The 26,025-nt window shown below is 36.6% G+C and overlaps 1 protein-coding gene across 1 annotated transcript in view; it reads right to left on the bottom strand.

Annotated features, from left to right (window-relative positions):
- LOC118190809 (cubilin-like) overlaps positions 1-26,025 on the bottom strand; it is a 413,937-nt gene that overhangs the window by 375,001 nt on the left and 12,911 nt on the right. Inside the window, exons 7-10 of the mRNA XM_085826303.1 lie at positions 20,109-20,277; positions 17,553-17,684; positions 2,369-2,464; positions 129-259 (exon numbers count right to left, since the gene is read on the bottom strand). Of these exons, the coding sequence (XP_085682429.1) occupies positions 129-259; positions 2,369-2,464; positions 17,553-17,684; positions 20,109-20,277 (528 nt within the window). The remainder of the gene's footprint in view (positions 1-128; positions 260-2,368; positions 2,465-17,552; positions 17,685-20,108; positions 20,278-26,025) is intronic.

Genomic DNA, 26,025 nt, shown 5'->3' with positions numbered 1-26,025 from the left:
TCTGCTATTTTAAAATAAATTTAAGTTTTAAAAGCAAGTTTATTAGAACAATGATTATGCTATAATTAGTCAAGGAATAACAGTTTTAAAACAAAACGCTTCCTTCAGAACTATTCACATGTGCTTACTTCGCAAGTTCCATGTATGCAAGGATTGGCTAAGCAGCTCATCGCAGGAGATTGTACGCATCCTTGAAGACCTTCCCCGCTTCCGATATAGCCCGAAGGACAACGGCATTCTCTGTATGTGCTTGTTATTGCTAATCCAAGGTAAGAAAACCATACATAAACATATTTACAAACATATAAATATATTTTAAATTAGGCAAACGTCTAATTACAAATTTACATTGACGTAGATTTTTGTATAGAGCTATTAATTTCGAGAGCTACTGGCACAGGTCCTTTTTTTTTCAGAAGAAGCTAATTTTGTCAGTTGTCTGAATTCTTTTAATATTCGAAGAAAAGCATTTGCCTTTGCTTCAAGATTTTTTCATTGGAAAATTAAATAATTCTTGTAGCAACATTAATTCTTTTTTTAAGCAGGAAACCTGAAAAATATGCAATGCCTACGCCGGGACTCGAACCTGGGCCTATCGAACATGAACGTAGTGTGCTACCGTTACGCCATTACGTTAAGGCATCCTGGAAGGAGGGAAAAAACACCTTATACTCTATATACACTGGTGTGCAAAACTTAAGCAACAAAGTAAATTTTAATCAAATAGCCATGAAATTGCGTAAAAGGGGTTCTTGCGATCAGTACAATGAACACGCAATTCAGTAGAAAGGTCACGCGTACGCAAATGTCAGGAACAAAAATCACAGGCGACGTGAGCGTACGCAAAACGCGTGGGGACTGCGCGCTCAACTCAAGACTGCAATAAAAGGAAGGACCGAGACGCAATTAAAGACATTCGCTGCAAGTACAAGTGAGTTCTTTCGTGAAATATGGCTAGAAAAAATTACCTGGATGACGCCACATGTGGAAGAATGATGGAATGCTGGAGGAGAGCGTAGTCTGACCTGTGAAGCTGAAGAGTACGAAGTCAACAAAAGTGTGCTTTCGCGCCCTTGGGAAGCCTTCCATAGGTGCAGCTGTTAGAAAGGTTGGTGGTGGCTGCTCCAGGAAAACTACTCCACTGGATGACCGATATATCGTCCTGCAGACGAAAAGAGCCCGAAACAAGTTAGCAAGCGCCACAGCTCAGCAACTGTGTACAGCAACGGGGAGACAAGTGTCGCGGTTTACTGTGTCCAAACACCTTCACAAAGGTGGCCTATTCATCCGCCATCCTGAACGCTGCATTCTTTTGAATGTTAGCCATCGGCGTCACTGTTTAGAGAGGTACAAGGAGCATAAAAACTAGACATATCATCAATGGAGTTGTGTCCTCCTTACGGATGAGAGTCGTTTTAGTGCCACAAGCGATTCTCAACGCCAGTTGATTTGGAGAGAGGTCGGGACACAGTTTCATTCTAGTAACATCACGGAAAGAGACCGTTAGGGTGGTCCTGGAGTTCTCGTCTGGAGAGGCATTATGCTGTGCAGGAGGACAGAGCTCCCCGTTTTCGACAGAGGCTCTATAACCAGAGATCGCCGTTGTCATGAGGTGATCCTTTCCCATGTGCATCTGTTCCGAGGTGCCATTTGAGCAGACTTTTTTTTATGGATGACAATGCAGGGCCACAACTTAATCCTGTCCTTCAGAAACTACTGGAAAGTGAAGATATCACTCAAATGGATTGGCTAGCGTACTCCTCTGATTTAAATCCCATAGAACATGTGTGTGACGCTTTGGGAAGACGCCTTGCGGCACCATTACGTTCTCCGGGTAACACCCAACAACTGGAACAGGTGCTGATTGAGGAATAGGCACTCTTACCTCATGATCTGTTGGACAATCTGGTGCTGAGTATGGAGAGACGGTGCGAAGCAATTATTGCGGTAAGGGGAGGGCATATCCCATACTAAGGAACATATGCTTGTTGATCTTCCTGAGTTCACTAAAGCTTGCTTTTGTCTGATTCCATACTGTACGCACTGTATTCCTTTTTGCGGAACTATGCTTTCGTCACCGTTTAAACACAAAATGCTGTCTCTCATTTCTGAGTTTCATGTCTCTCAGAAAATCTCTCGTGGAGTTATGGCAAAAAAAAACCCTCTTTCTTAAGTTTTGCACACAAGTATATTATCCTAGAAATTAATATAATTTTATTTAGCATTTCAGGTTTAAATTCTTAAGGATGTTCCAGTGCCTTAACAGTTTGGCATCATTTGTTTATAAATATGGGGAAAAAGGAAAAACATGAGCTGCAAAAAAATTCTTTTTCTGCGTGATGTTGAATGAATCATTTGTTCTCCTTACCTGTGTTTTCGATGCAAGTTGCAAGTGGATGGCAGCCTCCATGATTTAAGGCACATATGCCAACAAACGAGCAGTGAACTCCATTGCCAACATACCCTAAAAGAAAATAATATTAATTTAAAGATGAGGATAGTTTTATTGCAGTTAGCATTGTATACAGAGCTTTTCAGACATTAACTAGCATACAGAGAGCTTTTAACCCACTGCAATAATTACAAATTCTGTTTTGCATTTAATTGTCTGTTATTACAAGGCATTCGCAGGAACAATATTGTGCAACTGCAATATTATAATATATTGCAGTATAATACATCAGAGTGAAAATACTATTATATTGCATTATTGCGTTCAAAAACAGAGAGGTAGAGGTAGAAGCAGGGACAGCAACTTTGTAGTACCACAGACAGCTGCATCTTCTTCCTGCGTAACTGCAACCATAATGCAACAGAATGTTCACAGAAAGCTGGAATTGTAGTTCCTATAATACTGGGGAATAGCAATTTCGTTCTCTTAGAATTCTTTCTTTCGTTCTCTCTGTCACTTGTTTTTGACTAACATTTGACCCGAAATAACCTCAGTTTTGTCTACCAGATAAACTTTTTAAGCTACAGGGTCTGTCTACAGGGTATTAAGCTACCTTTTTCTCAAAAGTCATACAGAATATCCATACAAAGCAAAAACTTATCAAACATACTTTCACGAAGAATAATTTTATTCACACAGTTACTATAAGTTAAATTTTGTTCATACAAATAGTAAAGTCTTTTCAGAAACAGCAAACATACATATTGAGGTAAAAGGTTTCGCTTATGGCCTTTTCTGGAATGTTTAATCCGCGAGCAGTCTGGCTTCATGTTCCAACAATAGTCAGCCATTATTTGTACACTGCAGGACGAAAAAAAAAAAAAAAAAAAAAGGAAATGAGGAAGTTCTATATCTCCCATTCTACTGCGCCGATTGATGAAATTTCAACTGCGTTTTTCATGTCTCGAAAGCGCGACGACTTAGGATATATATCAGATTTATGTATAGCATTATTCTAACGTAGGTATTTGGACGTAAAATCGGGCTTTTTCTGACATGTCAGTTTTTTTCCCCATATTTCAATTCTACGACTTAAATTATGCCTTAATATTAAATTTTGTAAAATTTGGTGCCAAATTTACGGAGAAATTAAAAAATTTAACTTTGTTTTTCAGTTTTCGCCAAGAATAATTCATTTGGCGTAATTCTTCATTTGTAGCAGCGTATTTTCCTTTCCTTTTTTCCAGTGTAGAAAAGCGGAAAAAGGACGTCGTTCATACTTTCAAATAATTTTAATAAAATGCATAAACCAACATTTGGCGTTATCGCTCTAAGAAAAGATGCCAATATGTAAATCCACGTATATATCTTAGAAAATTTTGAATACAAATATTTTCGCTGGTGCGTCTAGGAATGCATGTTCTTTAAGATGATGTTAAAAATTTTATAGGCTATAATACAAAACTGTTTGAAAAAATTTATAAGAAATAATTAAAAGTATAAATTTTAAAAATAAATCATAAAAAATGTGTGAATTATATTTGGATTAAGCCTAAATTTCGAATTCTGGAAGAAGGAATCAAGTAGGTTTACTATAGGTAGGTATAGGTAACGGGAGGTACGGTGGTATCGTGCCTTCAAATCTTGGTGGAATCACTCAACCTGCTAATCCCTCTCTGTAGTACGACTTTTGGGAAAGTTCTCAAGATGGCTATGTAAAAAATGCAATTTGATGCTCATGTTGCAACCAAACATTTTAAAGCTGTCCAAACGTTTCTGGACAATTTCGTTTTAAATCTGTGCACGTGTATTTTGAAGAAAGTCTTTAACCATGTTTTGAATACCAACGAAGCTCTGTCATTATTCCGATGAAATGTTCATCTTTAAGGAACTACCGAATCTGTGAACCATCAAACACACTGGCTTTTAGCTTTCAAATAACAGGCTAGAAAATGCCGATATGAGATATTTGAAACCACCTTTTTAACATGGCAAGGCTTTAATAAATTGCTTCACGAGACACAGTTTATATGCAGGGGTGGATGTATAATGCTCTTTCTGTCGACAAATGACTGATGTAGGATGTTTGAATCACCAGGTTTCAGGTCAAATCTTTGCAGCCAATTCGACTGCACCCAATGCTTATGAGTTCTTTTGTCTCACATACACTAAAAAACGGATATTTGGTATATACGCGTTGCGGCCAAGGTGCAAGTAGACCATTTTAAGGTCAACACAGACAATCCATTGATGCATACGATACTGCAGCAAATCAATGTCTCCGTTTATGTCTTCATATTATTCATACAAACAAGCTGAATGATCTATTGGCACTGCACCAAATAAATTTTCATTGTGAAAAAGGACTCACTTCAAACTTGGCTTATCGATGAACAATCGCCTTTGAGTTGCGATATAGGCTGAAATTCCCAACTTTTACATTAAAGAATGTACATTATGGCAATACACAAATCCATCACCACTTCGGAAGTATTGCAGAAACACACTTTCTCTTGATCGAAAGAAGGATCCCTTAGCTTCTTTTTCAAGTAAGTTTTTCTCATGTCGTTTTAATGCTAACAGCTCTGAAGCCTTTTTGAATAGTCAAAAATCTCTTGCCAAATCTTTACCTTCATGCGGATCAAATCCCTTACGAACGGAATCATCTTCAGTTTCGAAATCTTCGTCGTTGGGGTCAATTCGATATTCACCAAAATTGTATTCCTGTGTTTCCAAAGAGTGTAATTCTTTGCAAACTGGCACTGGAAGTTCAGCTGAATGAGGCACTGGCCGCCTAAGTTTTTAATACAAAAGTTATCAGGTTCCGTGTTCCTCCTTACTTGCTTGGGGAACATTAAATGACCTGACTCGGAACAGGGAGCTTACTAAAGCTATGTTCAATAAATGTGGGAACTAGACAAGATACACAGGAAGGGTATACGAAACCCTTTATTTTTCTCTCTTCACAATGATTTCCGGACTTCGGAATACAGAGACCAACCACTTGTGGTATGAACGTAAGAATATAAAAATATTAACTAAATTCTAACTAAACTAACTTTGGATTAATAAACAAGTGTCTACTTGAAGATTGGCCGTATATTAACAAAAAGGCCGTATGTAGTACAGAGAACTGTTAACACTACGATAAAATTATGAAAAGGATTAAACCTCTGGCCTTGAAGGCAACCAGCAACCGAGTAAAACTGCTATGGCAAGCGGCCTGCTCCTAATCACTCCTTCCTCTCTCTTGCTTGGCAAAAAGCCACAACTTAAGTACTTGGCGTTCGCAAGACAAATTTGCATAAGTTAAAGCTTTTAATTCTGGCCGGAAGTAGAAAATAAGAAGTGATAGTAAAGATTTAAAATAAAATAAACGTTAGTGAAACTTAAGATCCTTACATACTTCCCGCCAGAGTTAATTAGTTTGAAACTGAGGTCTAAAACAACCTTGTTGAAAACTTTTAGCTCTAGAATCTAACGAGAGGCCAATCTTTTACAAACATTTCTCACTAGAAACTAGAAATTAAAAAAAAATCGTTTTTTACATTATCAACTCCATGGACAATTACTTTTCATCTGTACTGCATCTAAACAGGAGCTTTTAGTTGAAATCTGGTTCCTTCCAGATATCTGGAAGGAAAACTAGTTTAATGAAATGTTACACAATTAAATGGCAAGTAACATGAATATTTATATTTCTCTTAACATTCTTATTTTATTCATGACTTTATTTAATTATCTCCCCGTGCTCTCTGACATGTGTTGTAAAAGAAAACACCAAACACGAATGTGTTCATGTACAAGTGTTCAACACTACCGCCTACAATCAAAACACTAACGTGTTAAAATTCAACATACCAAGACCTCGTAACACACCCTAATTTCAACTCTAAACCCTGAGGTACTATTCTGAAAGTGGCTAACTCTGAAGTGTAGCGTCAGAGAGCCTAACTACATTCATTCAACCTTTAACACATATTCACAATAATTTGGCTCTTTTTACAGTCACACGAATAAGTTAAAATTTTTTGGTATTACTTTCACTTTTAACATATCACAGTATTTCTTAACGCTTAAAATAACAGTCCACATTGTATATAAGAACATATTAACATGCCGTTAATTTTACGCATTTTAAAACATACATTAGTAGTACATTGTTAACTTCTATTCTTTTCCAAGCAAGTGCCAATTCTTCTACATTGAAATACTACATTTCAAAAGTCTTTCAGACTAACTTCTTTCTTGCCAGAATCTTTTAAATAAAATTTTATCCAATAACTTTTACAATATTCAAGTATTTACACATTCCTATTATATATTAATTTTAGTTTTACTCGCGAGTAATTGAAAAACATAATACCAAAATAGGTAACAACTCATTTCTCGCCTTTTTGGCGATAAAGGTAGACCTCACATGAGGTAAAACGTCTTGAATTCTGCCACTTGCAGTAAGAATGAAAGATTAACTTAAGGTTGCAAAGTAACATAAAGTTTTACTTATCTTTGTGATATTCGGACATTCTGTTTTCTGCCCAGTCCTGGAAGGTAGCAAAGACTAGCGTTTGGTTTATCTTCCTTCTTGTGCGGGTTCGCCCTTCAGTTCCTTCCTCTATGAGTTTTCTTTTCCTTCCAGTTCGATCACCCTTGAAGACCTTCTTTTTAGCCTCTGCCTGTGGTCTTGGCCGTTTGATGGCAGCTGGTCTTGGCGGAACCGGGACACTTCTCTCTCGTTCCTGCTTGGATCTCGTTGCTGGCTGTTCAAATTTTCCTTGTTTCTTTGCCTCCGCAGCTGGTGTTCCTTCCGCAATTCGTCGACATATGCTGCGTAGACTCCTGTCCGATGGGTAGATCTTCCGTTTGGGAGCCGGGTTATAGTTGCCGTTATTTCTCCTGGCTTTCTTTGCATTCGTCGTACTTCTCTCTTCTTCATTCTGGGGTGGTCGTGCGCTCTCTTTTCTGGTCGGTGGAACGGCTTCTTTTTCTTGTTACCTTCAATTTTCCAACGGGGAAACTTTCTTTTCAATTGCTCCTGCCTCCTATTGGCTTGCCCTTGTGATTGTCGTTGTTCCACCTCTGGAGCTTGTGCCTGCCGTGCCGGATCCTGCAAAAGATCTTTAAATATTTGCATTTTATTACGGTCATAGAATGGTTTTATCTGGTCAATGTTTGCGGAGCATGTTTCACCATTCCTGGCTTTTAACACTACTACAGCCTGAGTTATTTTTTCTATGACATATGGTCCTTCAAATCATGGAAAAAATTTGGCGGTTTTATCTTCTGGTGCTGAAGAAAGTGAATGCTTAATTTTTAATACTTCATCTCCTACTTTATAAGTTACTCCCCGTCGTTTCATATCGTAATAAAGTTTTTATTTTCTCTGTGCTAATTCAGTGTTCTTTTTTGCTTCTTTATTTAATTTTATATATCACCCATTTTAAATTCTGGGGCTCTTTGTTGAACATAAAATAATTTATCTAACGGCGTTATAATCTTTCTGCCTAAAAATAACTCAGCAGGAGTTTTGCCCGTTGTATCATGTTTTGCGGTCCTAAGGGCGAAAGCTAATTCATTGACATAGTTATCCCAGCTTTTATGAAAATTTTTAACATAACTACGGATAATTTTCACTATATTTCTATTGACCCGTTCCGCTATATTTGATTGCGGCCGATACGGGACCATTTTTAAATGACGTATGCCCAGTTTTTGGCACATGTCTTCAAATATATTACTTACAAATTGAGGACCATTATCCGATATAACTTTTAGGGGCGCCCCGTATTTTAAAATATATTTATTTAAAATAGAATCAGTAACTAATTTCGCGGAGGCTCGTTTTAAGGGAACAATTTCGGTCCACTTACTAAAATGATCAACCATAACAAGGAGATACCGACTTTTATTTAACTGACTTTTTGGGAAAGGGCCCAATAAATCGATGCCAATTATTTCACTTGGAAATTCGGATTTAATGCTATTTAGAAACCCGACCGGGCGAAAATTAATATAATTAACTGCTTGACATGTTGGGCCGGACTAGACATACGCCCTTGTTAACTTTTGCAGTTCAGGAAAATAGACTGCCTCGCGTACACGTTGGATAGTTTTTCGAATACCAGCATGAGAAGCTAAAGGGCAGTCGTGTAACTCCTGCAGTATATTTAATCTAAGACTAGTTGGGATAACAGGTTGGAATTTGTAGTTTTTGTATAAAATAATAGACCATCTATTAGTTCGTAATGGGCCGCCCTATTTCTTATCGCCACAATATCTTGGTGGCTAAAGTTTTCAGGATCCTTTAAATACTCATAAATGTTTCTAAATTCAAGATCCTTACCCAGTTCGGTTATTACAGTTTCTCGGGAATTTATTGTACATGCTGTGAGCATTGCCACCTTTACAGTATTACCTTCTTCATCTATTTTTATTCTGGATAGGGCATCTGCTACGATATTTTCCTTTCCGGGGATGTGCTTAATTACCAGATTATACTCTTGTAATTTGAGTGTCCATCTTATTAACCTTGGGGATAAGTTTTTCCCTGAGTACAATCTAGTTACCGCCGCATGATCAGAATACACTGTTATTGGCGCCCTTCCAAAATAGAATCGGAACTTTTGCACTGCTAACAGAACTGCAAGTGCCTCTCTCTCGGTCGCGGAATAATTTCTTTGTGTTTGATTTAAAGTTCGACTAAAAAATGCCACCGGCTGCTGATTTTGCGAAAGTACCGCTCCTACCGCATAATTCGAAGCATCCGCTGAAATTTCTAAATTTTCATTCTTCTCCGGAAATTTCAAAACCGGGGCTTGCGTTAATGCTTACTTTAATTTTTCGAAAGCACCATTGGCTTCGGCCGTCCACTAGAATCTTGCCTTTTTCCTTTTTAATTTTAACAATGCTTCAGCAATAGCTGCAAAATCTTTTATAAAGGACCTATAATATGAACAAAGTCCTAGAAAAGAAGAATAAAAGAAGAGAGCTTCTTCGCCATATTTGGCGGCGGATACTTTTGCACAGCGATTATTTTTGATTCGTGTGTCTCGATTCCTTTCTGAGATATTTTATAACCTAAGTATTTTAATTCAGGGGCTGCAAATTTGCACTTTTCGACATTAACTTTTAGACCGGCCTCATTTAATAATGAAAACACCTGTCTTAAATCCTGTACATGTTGGTCCAGATTATCACTAGTAATAATGATATCGTCTAAATAGATAAATGTGGACTTTCCAAGAACAGGCCTTAGCACAATGTCCATACATCGCTGAAATGTTGCCGGTGCTCCTGAAAGGCCAAACGGCATACGCAGGAATGCATAAGTGCCAGACTTGGTTATAAAAGCAGTCTTAGGCACGTCTTCCGGTTTAACCCCTATTTGAAAATAACCAGTCGTTAAGTCTAAAGTAGTCATGTATTTGGTAGACGTTATGTTCCTTAGAATTTCTCCAATAATAGGTAACGGATATACCGGATATTTAGTCATGGAGTTTAATTTACGATAGTCAATCGCAAAACGCCACCTTTTTGGATGTGTTACAGGATAGTCATTGTTTTTCTTACATAAAACAACCGGACTAGCATAACTACTTGAGATAAGCGTTATGATCTTTTTACGTAACATATCTCTAATGTGCCACTCTATAATTTTTTCTTTGTTCTTATCATAATGGTATGATTTGTGGCGAACTGGCAGTGAATCTCCGGTTTCGATACTATGGTTAGTAACTTGAGTAAATCCTGGAATATCACTAAATAACGAAGCAAATTCACTTACCACTAGTCGGATTTTTTGTTGCTTCCTTAGGCAGGTGGTCAAGGTTTAACATTGGTGGTTCTGTTTTCTCTTCTCAAACTGGTTTCATGGTCTGCTTAAGGTTTTACTATAAAAAACATAATCTTTACTTTTTCGTCCTTGATACGAACGTATAGCGGTAATTTACCTATGCACTTGCATCTTTCACCCTGCGCAGCTAACACTGTCGTATTATCCGAATTATATGTGCGGTATTTCCGAAAATACTTCCTAAAAAAATCTTCTGCCACACAGGAACACTGCGCGCCTGTATCCAGGAGTGCGGTGGCTGGTATGTTATTCACCAACACTTCAATCTTTGGAAGAGTCAAATTTTTCACCATCACTGTATTTAACTTGAAGCAAGAGGGGTTTTCTTGGCCTTCGGATTTCCGCACCCTCCCGTCAGCAGAAATCCGTTTTAGTTTAAATCTTTTTTTCTTTCCATGCTTTCCTTCTTTTTCCACTGGCCTTGAGACTTTTTTCCTGGATTGCTATTGAACTGTCGACGTTCGCCGGCTGTTTTTGGATGCTCGGGTTTCCTTGCCCACTGATTCGCTTTGCTTCCGTAGCCGTTGTGCTTGACTTTGCTGTGGTCTTGGCGCACCAAATTGGTTTCGTTGTTGATATTGGCGTCTTCTTTCAATGTCCGCCGTTCTTCTACTTTCAGACTGGATTGCTAGCTCAAATAACTTTTCCAGTATAGTCGGATTCCTTAATTCAATAAAGTCTTGTACTTGGGGTAGTAACCTCGGCAAAATCACTTGAATTATTTCAGGATCCGGACGGTTTCCATACAAGAGCTTGAAAACGTGAATTTTTCTTAAAATAAAGCTCGAGAGGTTTTCCATTCTTTGTTGATATATACTGAAAAGTTCTGTTTCTAATTTCGCACGATCCCTTACGACAGGGAAGGCTTTTACTAGGGCAGTCTTGAAATTTTCGTAAGTATAGGTGGGACTTCCCGCTTGACCCAAGAGACTTCTGCCTATACATTTGAACCAATTAAGTGCTTGACCCCTCAAAGCGCTGGTAGCTAAGATGACGTTCTGGAACTCATGCACGGGATACATCATGAAGTGGTCCTCCAATTTTTCCAAAAAACTGGTTACCTGTGAGTTTCCATTAAATGTTGCTTCTGGTTTCATCGATGCGCGCATGTTCTGGACGATGTAACCAAATCCTTCCAGGGCGGCAGCTGACATTTCTGGATTCTGAGCTGCTTCTGCAGGTAGCACAGGTTCTTCTTGAAACTCGGCCATGGTTATTCTTCTTCGTCGGGCGCCACTATCAGGTTCCGTGTTCCTCCTTACTTGCTTGGGGAACATTCAATGACCTGACTCGGAACAGGGAGCTTACTAAAGCTATGTTCAATAAATGTGGGAAGTAGACAAGATACACAGGAAGGGTATACGAAACCCTTTATTTTTCTCTCTTTACAATAATTTCCGGACTTCGGAATACAGAGACCAAGCACTTGTGGTCTGAACGTAAGAATATAAAAATATTAGCTAAAATCTAACTAAACTAACTTTGGATTAATAAACAAGTGTCTACTGAAGATTGGCCGTATATTAACAGAAAGGCCGTATGTAGTACAGAGAACTGTTAACACTACGATACGTTTAAAATTATCAAGAGGATTAAACCTCTGGCCTTGAAGGCAACCAGCAACCGAGTAAAACTGCTATGGCAAGCGGCCTGCTCCAAATCACTCCTTCCTCTCTCTTGCTTGGCAAAAAGCCACAACTTAAATACTTGGCGTTCGCAAGACAAATTTGCATAAATAAGTTAAAGCTTTTAATTCTGGCCGGAAGTAGAAAATAAGAAGTGATAGTAAAAATTTAAAATAAAATAAACTTTAGTAAAACTTAAGATCCTTACAAAGTAAGATTCACTTTGTAGAGCCGATGGGTTATTTTGTATCAGAAGAACATGAAAAGTGACCAGTGCCCTCTCGTGGACTAGAAACTGGACCTATTGAATACATCCGAGTGTGCTACCGTTACAGCACAAAGGCATGCTGGAAGGAGGGAGAAAATACCTTAATAACTTAGTAATCTTTGGACTCCCGCAAAATCATTCACATAAGATGTAGAGAAAAAGAACTTGACTTGATAGAAGAAAAGTAACTACAGTTTGAGATCAGCATGTCTGTTTAACTCTAAAACAGCTCAAAAGTCGAACATAACAGACATTGTGTTACAAATCGTTCTCAGTGTAATTATTTACTGCCTGTAAATCAAAAGCTCAAAACGTATTTCTCAGCTTCATCTGATAACAAATAATCTGATTTGACAGTTTATTGCTTAATTCATTGAATTTTTAAAATAAATATTGCACGGCTGGTAATGTATTTTGCTCTTACCTTAAATGTAGATTATTTGACATTACGGGAACGATGGCGAGGCTTATTTGCTTAAGGGAAGAGATGCCTTCGTAGAGAACATTCTAAGAGAAATTAGCTTGTATTCACTTTACGCGAGTGGGAAACTATAAATTACGAAATTGGCCAGTTCGTAGAAATCTGAACCCGTGTCTAACTGCCAATGTTCAGTGATCTTACCCTTCGGTACTTCGGCCATTACTTGAAATATATTTACTAGAATGTGAAAATATCGAATAGTAAACATAATAAATTAAGATGCTGAGAATTTAGAGTTTATGGTAAATGAATAAAACATATTTATATTTTCAAGGTTAATAGTCAATTTTGATGACATTTTTTTCAAATTATTATTTTATTTTAAAGCTTCTAATTTAAGGTTTTTATCTCTTCGATCCTTAGAAGTAGAATTATGGCTATTCTCGTTCTACGCCGTGAACCAGAAGTTTCTGTTTAAGAACCCGTAAACTGATGTTTAAAGCAACACAAACTACTTTAAATATCTTTAAACCAGAATTTTTTTAAATTTGAGTACATTTGGTGATGTTCAAAAGATGATTTGAAGCTTTCTGTTTGTTATTAAGTGCTCAGTATTAGTTTTGAAATTTAATCTTCATACTTGGAAATATTTTGTTTTTGCTTGTGCTTACATTACATTAAACCTATTTATTGAAAAAAATTTTCAACTTTTCTGTTACGAAAATAACTTAAAATATTACTATATTAATTTTTTGAAACATTCCAGAGAAATTCTACGAAATATTGTAAATTAAATGGACTAAAAGTTTAGATTTATGCACATCTCTAAAACTTTGAGACAATTTTGTACATGAGAAAAGAGAAATTTCTCAAAAAAAAAAACAACATAGATAACGTACAAAAACAGGTATATTTAATAGACAATTTAACTTTTATCACTTAGATTTTAGTCCAGTTAATTCCTTAATAGATATATAAGTGACAAAAATAAAAGTAAAATCTTCAAACATATCAGGTAATCCTAAAATTTAATAAGTTGTAGAGACATTAGGATTTCTTTTGGAAGCAAGAGAGATTGAAAAGTTAGCAAAGCCTTCGCCAGGAATAGAACCACGGACTTCTGGAATACGCGTCCAGCGTGCAGACCACCACACCATGAAGGCATGCCAAGAAGGAGGGAGAAATACTTTATATACAACCCCTTTTAAAGCTCGACTGGGATTTTCAGGGGATCCAATAGCCAAATCTTGGGTGGGAAGAATCTTCATCCACCACCTTTTTAGTTCGAGTGCCATTATTGAAACATTAGGCCTGTTTTGAAATCAAGAGAAATTGAAAAATTAGCAACGCCTTCTCCGGGAATCGAACCACTAACCTCTGGAATACGCGCCCAGCCTTCAGACTACCACACCACGAAAGCATGCCAAAAAGGCGGGAGAAATACCTTATAAAGTTTTAAACAAAATGTAAGAAAAAAATCGAAATTTATACTTTGATAATATTTTGATCACTTGTTTCTATAATTTTAAGTAGTAGTCTGCTAAATAATACCAATAATAGCTTTATTTGTACTATCGTCCGAAATTAGGGTATCGAAAGTAGTCAAATACCTCAAATGGGTTTACATGGTTTATAAATAATGTAAATATTTTGCAGATAACTAGGGAACAGATCATGGAAAAGTGTCTAAACAATCCAAATGCTAGCTTGATTCAAAGTTCTTTAAAAAAATATTTTGCCTACAATTAGTTTCAACTACATACACAATTAAAGTAAATTTATTTTATTCGAATCATTTATCCTCAATGCTCAAAGAGTTAGCTTTGACGTTGCCTATTATCACAAGTTTGTGACTAGAAAATCTACTTCATAAACTCAATCGCAATATTTTTTTTAATTTTTGAGTTGAAGTCGCAAATAAAGAAATAAACCTATTTGCATTCCTATAGAAAAAAGTAAAGAAGTAACAACAGTTAACACTGAATCCAAACATAACTGCAAACAACCAAAATCAGTTTTCGTCTATGGCTAATCTAACCCAGGAAATCCTAAATTATTTTATTTATTAGTCTATCCTTCAGATACCTATCCAGTTCATCTCCATTAACCAATCATCTCCCAAGGAGGAGACCGGCCTATTTATGGCCAAGACTTTGAAGACTATGAGGCACTGGCACCTTCTGCGGAGAGTGAGGACGCCAACGCCTGCGAGATGCAGAGAAAAGCAACAAAACGCTTAAAAAAAATTGAAATGGTTTGAAGGAAAAAAAAAAGGAAATCTTAAGAAGAGATTTGTGAGAAATACGTGTAAAAAAATATAGTTACGAGTATTTTGTAGTATTACTATGAATGAAAGAGTTTATTTATGCTTGAAGCCAAATACCGGACGAAAATCACCCATAATCATCAGTCACAACAAACACCTTCTAAGCGAAAGCCCAACTATGGTTTAACTCTGTCTTAATTTCGGGGAAAGGATCCTGTAGTGGTGGGGGGGTGGCAGAGAGTCCAAACCTCTGCTACTCCTCCTCTCTAGAACTAAACTCGAGGAATCGACTCGAAGGCATTTTAAGTACAACCGTACCGCAAAAACATTACATATCTGGAAACATTCATATTATATCTTCTCAGAGATTCAACTCAGACCTAACGATATAACAATCGTCATCGCAGAACAGGGTGAACTTTATATGTTCTGTCACGTGGAAATCAAAATGAATTTAAAATGCGATTTAGCCGATCTGATCGGAAATTAAATTTAAATAAATAAAATTTAATACAAATAATAGGTGACTAAGAACCAGAATGCTCAAATTTTTACTGACAATTCCCGCATTACCCATTTTCCAATTTACAGGTCGTTCAAGATTTTCATACGTAAAAAATTTCGTACGTAAAAAATTTCATACGTAAAAAAATTTGTACATAAAAAATTTGTTAAAAAAAATTTCATACGCTAAAAATCGATGAATGGCCGAATCATGATGAAACTTGCGGGTGACGTAATGTATTCCTTCTCGGGTAATTAGCGCCCGGCATGACGTATTTGACGCATAAGCATCCGTTGCAGCGAACCTGGCGGCAAGCAGTGTGTGGCTGTGGAGCAGCGGTTTGTAATCAAATTTCTTGTGAAGGAGAGAGTTAACCCAGCTGAGATTTTCAGAAGATTGCAAGCACAGTATGGTAAACAAACGATGTCAAGGACAAGAGTGTACGAATGGTGTGAACAGTTTTTGCGAAGGACGGGAGATGGTGACAAATGAAATCGCATGGACACATCCGCCCGGTCACACCAGTGAATGTCGCACGTGTTGAGGAAATGATTCTTGAAAACTGGGGAGTAACAGTGCGGTATATTGCTGCCGATGTGAATATCAGTGTCGGGCGTGTTGAGACAATCATTCGCGACCACTTACGATTCCGCAAAATCTGTGCAAGGTGGGTTCTCCGCCAGCTGACATTCGATCAGAAGTGGTCACGCATGATGATCTGTGACCAATTTCCGAATCGGTTTCGAGTCGAAAGTGATGAATTGTTGCATGGCGATACAACATGGTTGTACAATTCAGCCCCAAACACCAAAAGAAGTAGCATAAAGTGGCGGCATAAAGGTTCTCCACCGCCCAAGAACGCAACCGTCCGCTGGAAAGATCATGGCAAGTGTCTCCTGGGATATAAAGGGTGTTACAATGTCGATTTTCTGGATAAATGGAGCACAATTAATGTATAGTATTACTCCACATTGTTGAGTGGTACTGTTCGAAAGTCCATTCGCAAGAAAAGACCACGAATGTTCTCTGGAAATATCATTCTTCTCCATGTTAGACCCTCACATGGCCAATGTGACAGCAACAGATCTGGCCGAAAAGCGCTGGGAAGTTCTGCCCCATCCCCCTACAGTCCAAATTCAGCCCCAAGTGGTTATCATTTGTTTGCACCCCTTAAAGACCATCTGGGAGGGAAGAAATTGATGACAGATGAAGCACTGCGGAACGATGTCCTCCAGGGGCTACGATAACAACCAAGTTCTTTCTACGCCAAAGGAATCAGGGAGCTGCCACAACGATGGCAGCGGTGCCTCCACGTGCACGAAGAATACTTTGAAAAGCTGACATAGTTTGGTGCTTCTTGTGCTATCTTTTTCCTACGAAGAAATAAAAATCTCGATCAACCTTGAACGACAATCTGCGTGCGTCTGTTTGTTGTGACACCATGCGTTACCCCCGGATTCGAAAAATTCATGGGAAGCCATTTCGACCATTCTCAAATTTGTATGACTTAAATCAGCTATATTAATTAAAAACTTTGAAAAGATTAATTTTAGCAGTCATTTCTCCGAGTGGCAACAGTCTCGCTGTCTGGAAATAAAAATCTGCTTTATTTCGAAAAATGTTGCCAATGCTGGCTTTCAAATCTGAATTTGTTAATAAAAATACTTGTGAGTTTTTCAAAATATGAAAAAAAATAACATTGTCAAACATTAAATATATTATTATTATATTTAATGTTTATGTATGACGTTAATGTTTATATTTGACGTCAGAATATGACTTAAGAAAGCATGCAATTGCATGTGACGCTTGCACGCGATTGCATGGCAACTTTTTTGTTTCAGGTTAGGATAACTGACACGATGTGCTATTGCCAGGTTAATTCTTTTATTGATACTGAGAAAAAATTGTTATATTACATTAAATTTAAATCATGACGGTATACGCATTATCCTGGAGTGTCAAAATCTTTTGTTCCTGGTTTGGCAACAAAAAATATTTACGAACTGGCTGTTGCTTGGAAAGAGTGAACTGATTTTATTCGTACTGAAATGTGTTTATGCATTTTCTTTTCAGTTTCACACAGAACTAATAAGTTTTGTTCTGGCCACAGCCCGCTCGTATATTTTGCTTCTCGTTCAGCAGCTTACGATGAAAAATTGCATTTTCCTTAGTATTTAATCAAGGTTATATATTAATTCATAACCATATTAAAATGCTCACCTGTTGGGCAAGATCCACATGTCCTTGATCCGATCGTATTAGTGCACTGTACAAAAGGATGCATTGAACAGCCTCCATTATTTACCTCACACTCGTTAATATCTGTACAGCTGTGTCCATCACCAGTGTATCCTAAAAAACGATATGTCTAATTTTTTATATATTCACTCAGGATATAATTTTGTTGTTAAATTTCTTTAAGGTATTTCGTTTCGTTAAAAGACTAAAATAAACGTCTAATTTTGCCGAGGAACAATTTATAAATTATAATCTACAGCTTCCATACATAGAGGTTATTTATTAGGTCAGTCCATAAATTTCTGCGCATTTTTTGGTAAATTTTTAAATAATATAAAAAAACACAATTTAACATTTTAATCAATTATATGTTTTCCTCCATCATCTACAATGTCTCGCCATTTTACAGGCAGCTTTTTTATGCCATTGCTGTAGAAAGACAGGTTTTTATGAAAAGAAACTTGAAACTTCATTGCGTACATCCTGTTTAGAATTTAATTTTTTCCCCAGTAAAAAGTTTTGTAAGGCACGAAGTAAGTGAAAATCACTTGGGCCAATATCTGGGGAGTAAGCAGGATGTGGCAAAAGCTCCCAATTAAATTCGCTAATTTTTTTGCAGCGTTGTTCGAGCCGTATGCGGTCTAGCGTTATCATGATGAAACAACACTTTCTTGATATTCACCAATCGTGAGCGTTTTTTGATCAATTCTGAGTTTAGACGGCAAAGTTGTTCACTATAAACTGAATGAATCGTTTGATTTGGTTCTAACAGTTCACAACGTCCTGAACGGGGTTCATCATCAATCCTGCTTTTTCCAACTTTAAAATTTTTAAACCATTTCTGGGCAGTCCTTACACTAATAAAGTGTGCACCATGTACACTATTAATTTTTATTGCTGCAAACCTGGCAGATTCACCACACGAAAATACAAAAATGTAGCACAGCACGTGTGTACTGATTATCTATATTCATCTTCTATGGGTACTAAAATGCTTTTGATATTTACGAAAGTTTGTGATGAACTGAATAATATGTTAGTCAAACGATGACAAGTTTCAACAGGTTCAAAATTGTATTGTTTTAGTAAATGCGTCATAGTGAATTCCACGCATACTCTTAATGCGCACGAACTTATGGACTGACGCGATACATACCTTTAGAATGATTTCTGTGACGCTTAATTAATGTTTAAAAAGGTATTGTTCTAAAAAGGTTTAAACACCCTCTCTATTTATTATTTTAAAATATTAGGGTTTTTTTTTTTTTTTTTTTTTTTTTTTTTTTTTTTTTTTTTTTTTTCCCTGGAGGAAGGCGAATTGTAATGCAGATTTTAAATTCGTTACTCTTTTGTTTTTCTTTCCTGTTAGTGATGATTGTGTATCTAGCATTTTAACCGAAATATACTAAAACGAAAAAGGCAAGTTTTTGCCTTTTAACACTTCTGTAACCCCTTTTTTGAGCGCCCGACTATGAGCTTAAAAGCATAATTTTAAGTTAACATTGTTTGAATATGGCAAAGCCATGAGAACTATGTGCGTAAGAGAAGGAATGCCTTCTTGGAAGACTTTCTGAAAGAAACTGATACGCATTACCATTACACTTGGGGAAACCGATAAAACCATCCATTCAGTCAGCCGTTCGTCTAATGTCGAACGCAAACCAGGTCCAACCATCAGTATTTAAAGTTCTTATCAGCTTGGTCACTGTTGGGGGTTACACTCCAACGCACTTAAATGCACTCCAAACGAATTTGATGACGGTTAGTCGTCAGTCGAATGTTTGGCTAATCTTTGAAATATGGTAACAGGTAGTTTGGCGACATTTTGGTAAGGTGATAAAGGTTACTAGCTAGGACTTTAGCAGTGTACATGGATGTAGTCAAGAGTGTGCGCAATGCCATTTTTGTGCAATTCTGGGATGTTTTTTTAAGTGAAAATAGGTCGATGTGTACATGCATGATACCGTGTACGTGCAATTCGTAAAAACGCGGCAAGCAGTGGGCGATTCTGCACTTTGTCCCAATTTCGCACCTAATCTTCGTCATGATTAAGCACTTTTGTTCCATAAAAGTTCTAGCATAAGCGTAATTCGGCTAGCAGATTGTTGGAAAAAAATGTTGAATAAAAAAAAAAAATGCCTTTACTTCGTGAAAACAAAATGGCGTCCAAACAAAAACTAGCAGGTTGCTGTAGCAGGGTTGGTCGCCAAATTTTCGTCAAAAAATCGTCAAGTTACCATAATCCAAAGATTAACCGAATTTTTTGCTAACTTTTTGGATATATTTCTTCAAGCTCCCCTAATAGTCTTGACAAAACGAAATATTACCAGACGAAATATTTACCAGACGAAAATACTCATTATCAATTAAAAATTCATTTTCATCTTAAAAATTTTAACTTCTTTTAAAATAAGAATTTTTAGGTTTTATGTAACTTGCATGAAAACTTAGATGTTTGGAAGCCTTAAAACATTTTTGGAAAATGTTTATCGTTATGTAACGCATTTTTGTTGTTTCTAAAAATATTAAAATACTGACCTTCAGGACAAGGCCCACAGTGAAATGTCCCAGGTAGGTTGATGCATGTAACAGGTGGATTTTGTGAGCATCTTTTCTGAGGACCACTACATTCATCAATGTCTTGAGTACAAGCAGGGCTGCTGCTGGAACTTTGCCAGCCCGGGTCACAGAGGCAGCGGTATTTTGGCTACAAAAACAGTTGTATACTTTATATTTATATATAAGTAATAATAAAATTCCATAGTCAAGAATACACTTAAAATTCTAACTCTTCTATTCATTTTGAATGGCGATGTTCTCTTATTTGAAAGTACGGGGAATTAAATCCACAGCCCTGTATTCAAGTTGTTTTTCCCGCCTTTTTCTACACGTACAGTTATAGAATGTTCTAGAAATATTTAAAGCGAACTGGATTGGCTGACGTCATTTCTTGGAAGCTCCGCCTTTCCAGAGGCTATAAAAGGACTCGCAAAGGAATATCGGGGGCTTTTCTTTAATGTAACGATGCAGTATACTTCATACAAAAAGTTATTAGTAGTTCGTTTTTATTTACTTCAGAGATCTGAATTTTTTTAACTGCTATTTCTCCTGACCAATAATAAATGGATCCTGTTTTTTAAACTTATCGTCTGATAATTTAAGCTACGACTACATCTATGATTCTTCACCAATCTATTTATTCTGGACAAAAGCTGGTACATCACATATACATATATACTTTATATATATATATGTGTGTGTAAGATAAAATTATATGAATCAGAATTATAATATAACTATAAACATTAATTCTTCCTCTCTATTCCAAAATCGTAATAACTTCTCTGCATTGCGTCTTCTAGATCACTCTATGGCCCGCGCAGCTCTGATAACGTAATAATTGGGAACTGAAACTGCCATTGTAAACCAAAACTTTTCTCTTCGCCGTGCTTCCATCTTTCGTAAGTACGCACTTCAGGTTTTGCTCTCTACTGTGCTAAGATGTAATTTCGCTGGCTTGCTTTCTATCTCAACAGTATCAAAAATGTAAATCTTCTGTGGAAAGGCACGACTAGAGTGCCAAGTGATTGTGGCCAAAAATATCAGTTGCAAATAAAAATGGAATTAAAAACTGCCGCGACTGCCAAGTTCTTTAGATATTACCAAGTTAGCATTACTAGCATACTACATAATCAAATTTTTCTTCAATATGGGTCTAATCACGAATCTACAGTGTTCCGTCTTTCCTTGTGCTTTTATTATGACATATATATATATATATATTAGCACAGAAGAGGAAAGTAAAAAATTTTTTGCTAATGCTTTAAAGCAAATATGATACTGCAGTTCCACAGTTCACCAGTAACATCAAGTAAAAACAATTGCATAATACTAAAGCAGTTAAAATCTACGCGAAACAACCTCCTGTAATAACTACCAAACAATTTAATCTACAAAAACTAATTGGAAAATAGAAAAGACTATAATAATGATTTAAACCTAAAAAAACATCAATTTTGTTCGCAAACAATTAAAAACATTTGAAAGACAAAGAAATAATATACAAAGAATGGAAAAAATGGTAAATTAGCTCGATTCGAAGTTTCACACAGAACTTATCAAGGGAAAAGCATGAGAAAACTCCAATTTGGCTAATACCATAAGCACGTTTCGTCAAACGAAACAATTGAGACTTAAAACAGTAATTCAATAATAAAATTATTTAATTTAAAAAAAGTTATAGAAATGTCTCAATAATTTCCTCTCTTTTCCCGACGTGCTTGCAATTTAAATTAAAATTGAACTAAGACAACAAAAATAGAACATAAAAATTTTTATATTTTTTTTTTTAAACTTGAACCGGATGTAAGAAAAACCAATACAAGGTATCCTGTTTTGGCCAATGTGCAATTAAAATAAATAGCTAAAAAGCTATTAGTTAAATATTAGATTATTTTAAGGGTAAGCCCTATCAATACGAAGAATAAAAACTTTGTTAAAAAGAAATAAAAATTCGACACAAAATGGGTCTTGCTAAGACCAAAGGCAAAGAAAACTAGAAGAAAAAAGACTGGCATACCTGCGTCCTTAACGATTGCCTTTTCATATTAAAGTGAGCAAAGCCTGCCAGCGGCCGAGCGGTAAAGTCGCTGAACACTGGTAGTTCGTTCCGAGGTTCGAATCCCGAGAACGGGCTGGCTGCATGGGTGCTTTCGTTGTTTTCCCCATGTGTAACGTGTATACGAGCGAGTTTCCCTTAGAAAGTCCTCCACGAAGGCATCCCTCCCCTTAGGCAGATAGCCCTAGTGTGCTTTGCCATAATTAAATACACACACACATAAAGTGAGCAAAAATCGCCAAAAAAAGGTTGCCGGAATAAGATGAAGTCCGGAAGAAACGTTTTCAGAATCGCAAAACACTCAAATTTCACCAAACGGATGAGATGACGTAGAAGGAAAAACAAACGTATTGATGCAGTAGCCCATTGGTCGTAAACGGTCAGCGTGGAGAAAACCTAAGGGTCCAAAAGGGGGTTATATAAAACGTAAAGCATCTAACGGTAAAATTTAATTGGGATCAAAGCAAGGCAATTCTTCAACAATATTAATAATTGCAACATATGTATATAAGTACGAGCTTGTATTATACTTTAACTTGAGTATTACTGAAAACACCTTGGCGCAGTTTGTACAATTTTAACGAAGAAGAAGAACAATAACTTTTATTTGTAAAAAATTATATATTTCGTACATAGATATTAAAATGTTCATATTCTGCTTTCCAACTATATATTTATTTCAAAAGGCACTCAGTAAATCTATTGACAAAAAACGTCTTTGGTTTGTAATGGTGGAAACTTTGTAACAATTGCTTTGAGAAAGAATTCGAAGCATTGTTTATTTAGCGATTTTGAAACAAAATAATGTATGCACCTCCTCAAGCGATTTTGCAATAAAATAATGTATGCATGCAGAAATTTCACCTCCGCTTTGTTCTATTGTAGGAGAATCCTGTAAGCGCAAATTTTAAAATCGAATTTAAACAAACAACAACAACAAAATAATAATAATAATAATAATTTTTCTATAAAAGCCAAAATTACCTTTATTTAGAACCTTCAAACAGACGGAACAAAAAAAAAAAAAAAAAAAAAAAAAAAAAAAAAAAAAGGATTATAATTAAAAGAACGCATACGGAAAGCGATGTTAAAGACTGATTATTTCTTGCGATCATGGCTGTCTGATTAATTGTTATGGGCGTGGCTACCAAAGTTTGGTGCATTCTGAGGCTTTGGAGATTACTACAAAGGTGGTTGTGATAATACACTGACTACCAATAAGTATTTGGACACCTATGCAAATGACGATGTCTGCGGTCCTAAGGTACATCACGGACTCCGCCGGTATATATAGTGTAGGAAACAGCATCGGCTTTAGTTGCATGCAAGATGCCTCACAGTTCGGAGCTCTCTGATTTCGAGAAAGGTATAATTATCGGGTATCACAAATGTGGCCGATCCTTAAGGGACATATCTAGCGATCTGAAGTACCTAAAATCGAGAGTGGCCTATGTGATTAAGAAGTGGAAGCTGAGCGGTGATTGTCGGAATGTGCCCCGAGTCGGCAGACCAACGAAACTGGGAGATAGAGACCGACGAGTGCGGTCCAGAGAAATTCGGAAGAACCGCACGCAACCGATGGCCCTCATCCGCGAACAATTTCAACAGGCATCCGGGAGTATTGTTTCAATGAATACCATCCGTAAGGAAGCACATCTGCTTGGTTTTCATGGTCGTGCTGCTGCCCATAAGCCTTTGATCACAAAGTCCAACCGCGCTGCTCGGTTAATGTGGTGCAACGCACATCGAAATTGGACCCTAGATCAGTGGAAACGGGTTCTTTGGAGTGACGAATCAAGGTTCACCCTTTACCGTTCGGATGGCAGGATCTGGTTCTGGCGTCTACCTGGAGAACGTCTCCTGCCAGAATGCATTGTGCCAACAGTCAAGTTTGGTGGAGGTGGAATTATGGTCTGGGGGTGTTTCTCCTGGTATGGGCTGGGACCCTTGGTCCCCATTCATGGTAAGTTCAACTCCGATGCCTACTGCACTATTTTGGATGACAATGTGCTTCCTACGTTGTGGTAGTTTTACGGGGTGGATCCCTGTTACTTTTAGGACGACAATGCCAGTTGTCATGTTTCGACGTTAACCAAGGCTTGGTATGGTGCCAATGGAGTTCATCGAATGGATTGGCCTGCCCAGAGTCCAGACCTGAACCCTATCGAACCTGAACCCTCTGGGACGAGTTGCATCGCCGAATTCAGGGGTGCACTACCCGTGCAAAATAGGTGAAGGAACTTCTATGTCTTCTCCAAGCCGAGTGGAAGAAAATATCACTAGCTGTCATACAAAGACTTGTGGAAAGTAGGAAAGTATGCCCCGGAGGGTCCACGCTGTAATTACCTCTCGTGGAGGCTCTACCAACTATTGATTTTGAATAAAGTTAGTTTTTCTTTTCTATCACAGGTGTCCAAATACTTATTGGTAGTCAGTGTATATGTATATATATATATATGTGTGTGTGTCATGCATCAGCTTTTGTCCAGAATAAATAGATCGTTGAAGAAATATAGATGTAGTCGTAGTTTAAATTATCAGACGATAAGTTTAAAAAACAGGATCCATTTATTATTATTCAGGAGAAATAGCAGTTACAAAATCAGATATCCGGAGTAAATAAAAAAGAACTACTATTAACTTTTTGTGTGAAGTTTACTGCATCGTGACATTTAAGAAAAGCCCCCGATATTCCTTTGCGAGTCTTTTTATAGCCTCTGGAAAGGCGGAGCTTCCAAGAAATGACGTCAACCTCGTCAGCCAATCCAGTTCGCTTTAAATATTTCCAGAACATTCTATAACTGTACGTGTAGAAAAGGCGGGAAAAACAACTTGACTACGGGGCTGTGGATTTAATTCCACGTACTTTCAAATAAGAGAACGTCGCCATTAAAAATGAAAAGAACATAGAGTTAGAACTTTAAGTGTAATCTTGACTATGGGATTTTATTATTACAAATATATATATAGATGTGTGTGTGTATATATATATATATATATATATATATATAAATTAATATATAATTATTGTTCATTGAACGGAAGTTGGTTTGTTCCCCTTGAAACGTCAACTAATTTCCGATCAATGACAATGATTACTTGCATGTAATTTAATTCTTGCTTTAAATTTATTCCTTTTACAATCGAAATTTTGTTATTCATGATTAAATTCCAGTCTCCGTTAAACATTTTTAACAATTTACATTCAAGTTACTTCAAAACATCTTTCTAAATAGAACTTACTAAGTATGGATTCACTTTTTTCAGATAATTCTACTATAATTAATCTTAGGAGATAATATAATCAAAATTATTTAGTAAATAAATGATTATTAAGTTACTTTTCAGCAATTGCGCAAGTAGTAGAATAACTTGATTTCGCACTAAGTCGTAAAATTGTGTGTTTGAATTTTTGTATTTTCCTTCGAGATCTGAATTCGCGTGGGGCTGTATTTTGATTATTTGAAAATGGGGATTAGTTTTTGTAAAAATGTCCGTATTATTCTAATTTTTTTTCATTCATAAAGTCAAGAAGCACAAAACGTGTATTCAGAGCTTCATAATTATTCGTGTTATATGTTTTAATTATTTACGCACAGTCTAATCTAAGTGGAACATGAAATTGTGAATAATTGCTCTACAATAAGTTTTACGCGTTTTTTAAAAACTTCCACGCTTTATTTTTATAATTATTTTAAACATAAGATTTGTTAATACTTTACTTGCTGGATTTTTTTTTTTTTTTTTTTTTTAAATGTGTGTTTTTTGTTGCAATAACTTTTGCACGTTCCGAAATAATGTTCTTCTTTTAAAAGTTTTCATTTTGTAATATTTATA

Source organism: Stegodyphus dumicola, chromosome 11, assembly GCF_044657685.1.
Source record: "Stegodyphus dumicola isolate Sdum_Otavi_A_Nest chromosome 11, ASM4465768v1".
In the NCBI taxonomy this organism is placed as follows: domain Eukaryota; kingdom Metazoa; phylum Arthropoda; class Arachnida; order Araneae; family Eresidae; genus Stegodyphus; species Stegodyphus dumicola.
The sequence above is the reverse complement of the archived record's forward strand: the minus strand, read 5'-3'. Positions and strand labels throughout refer to the sequence as shown.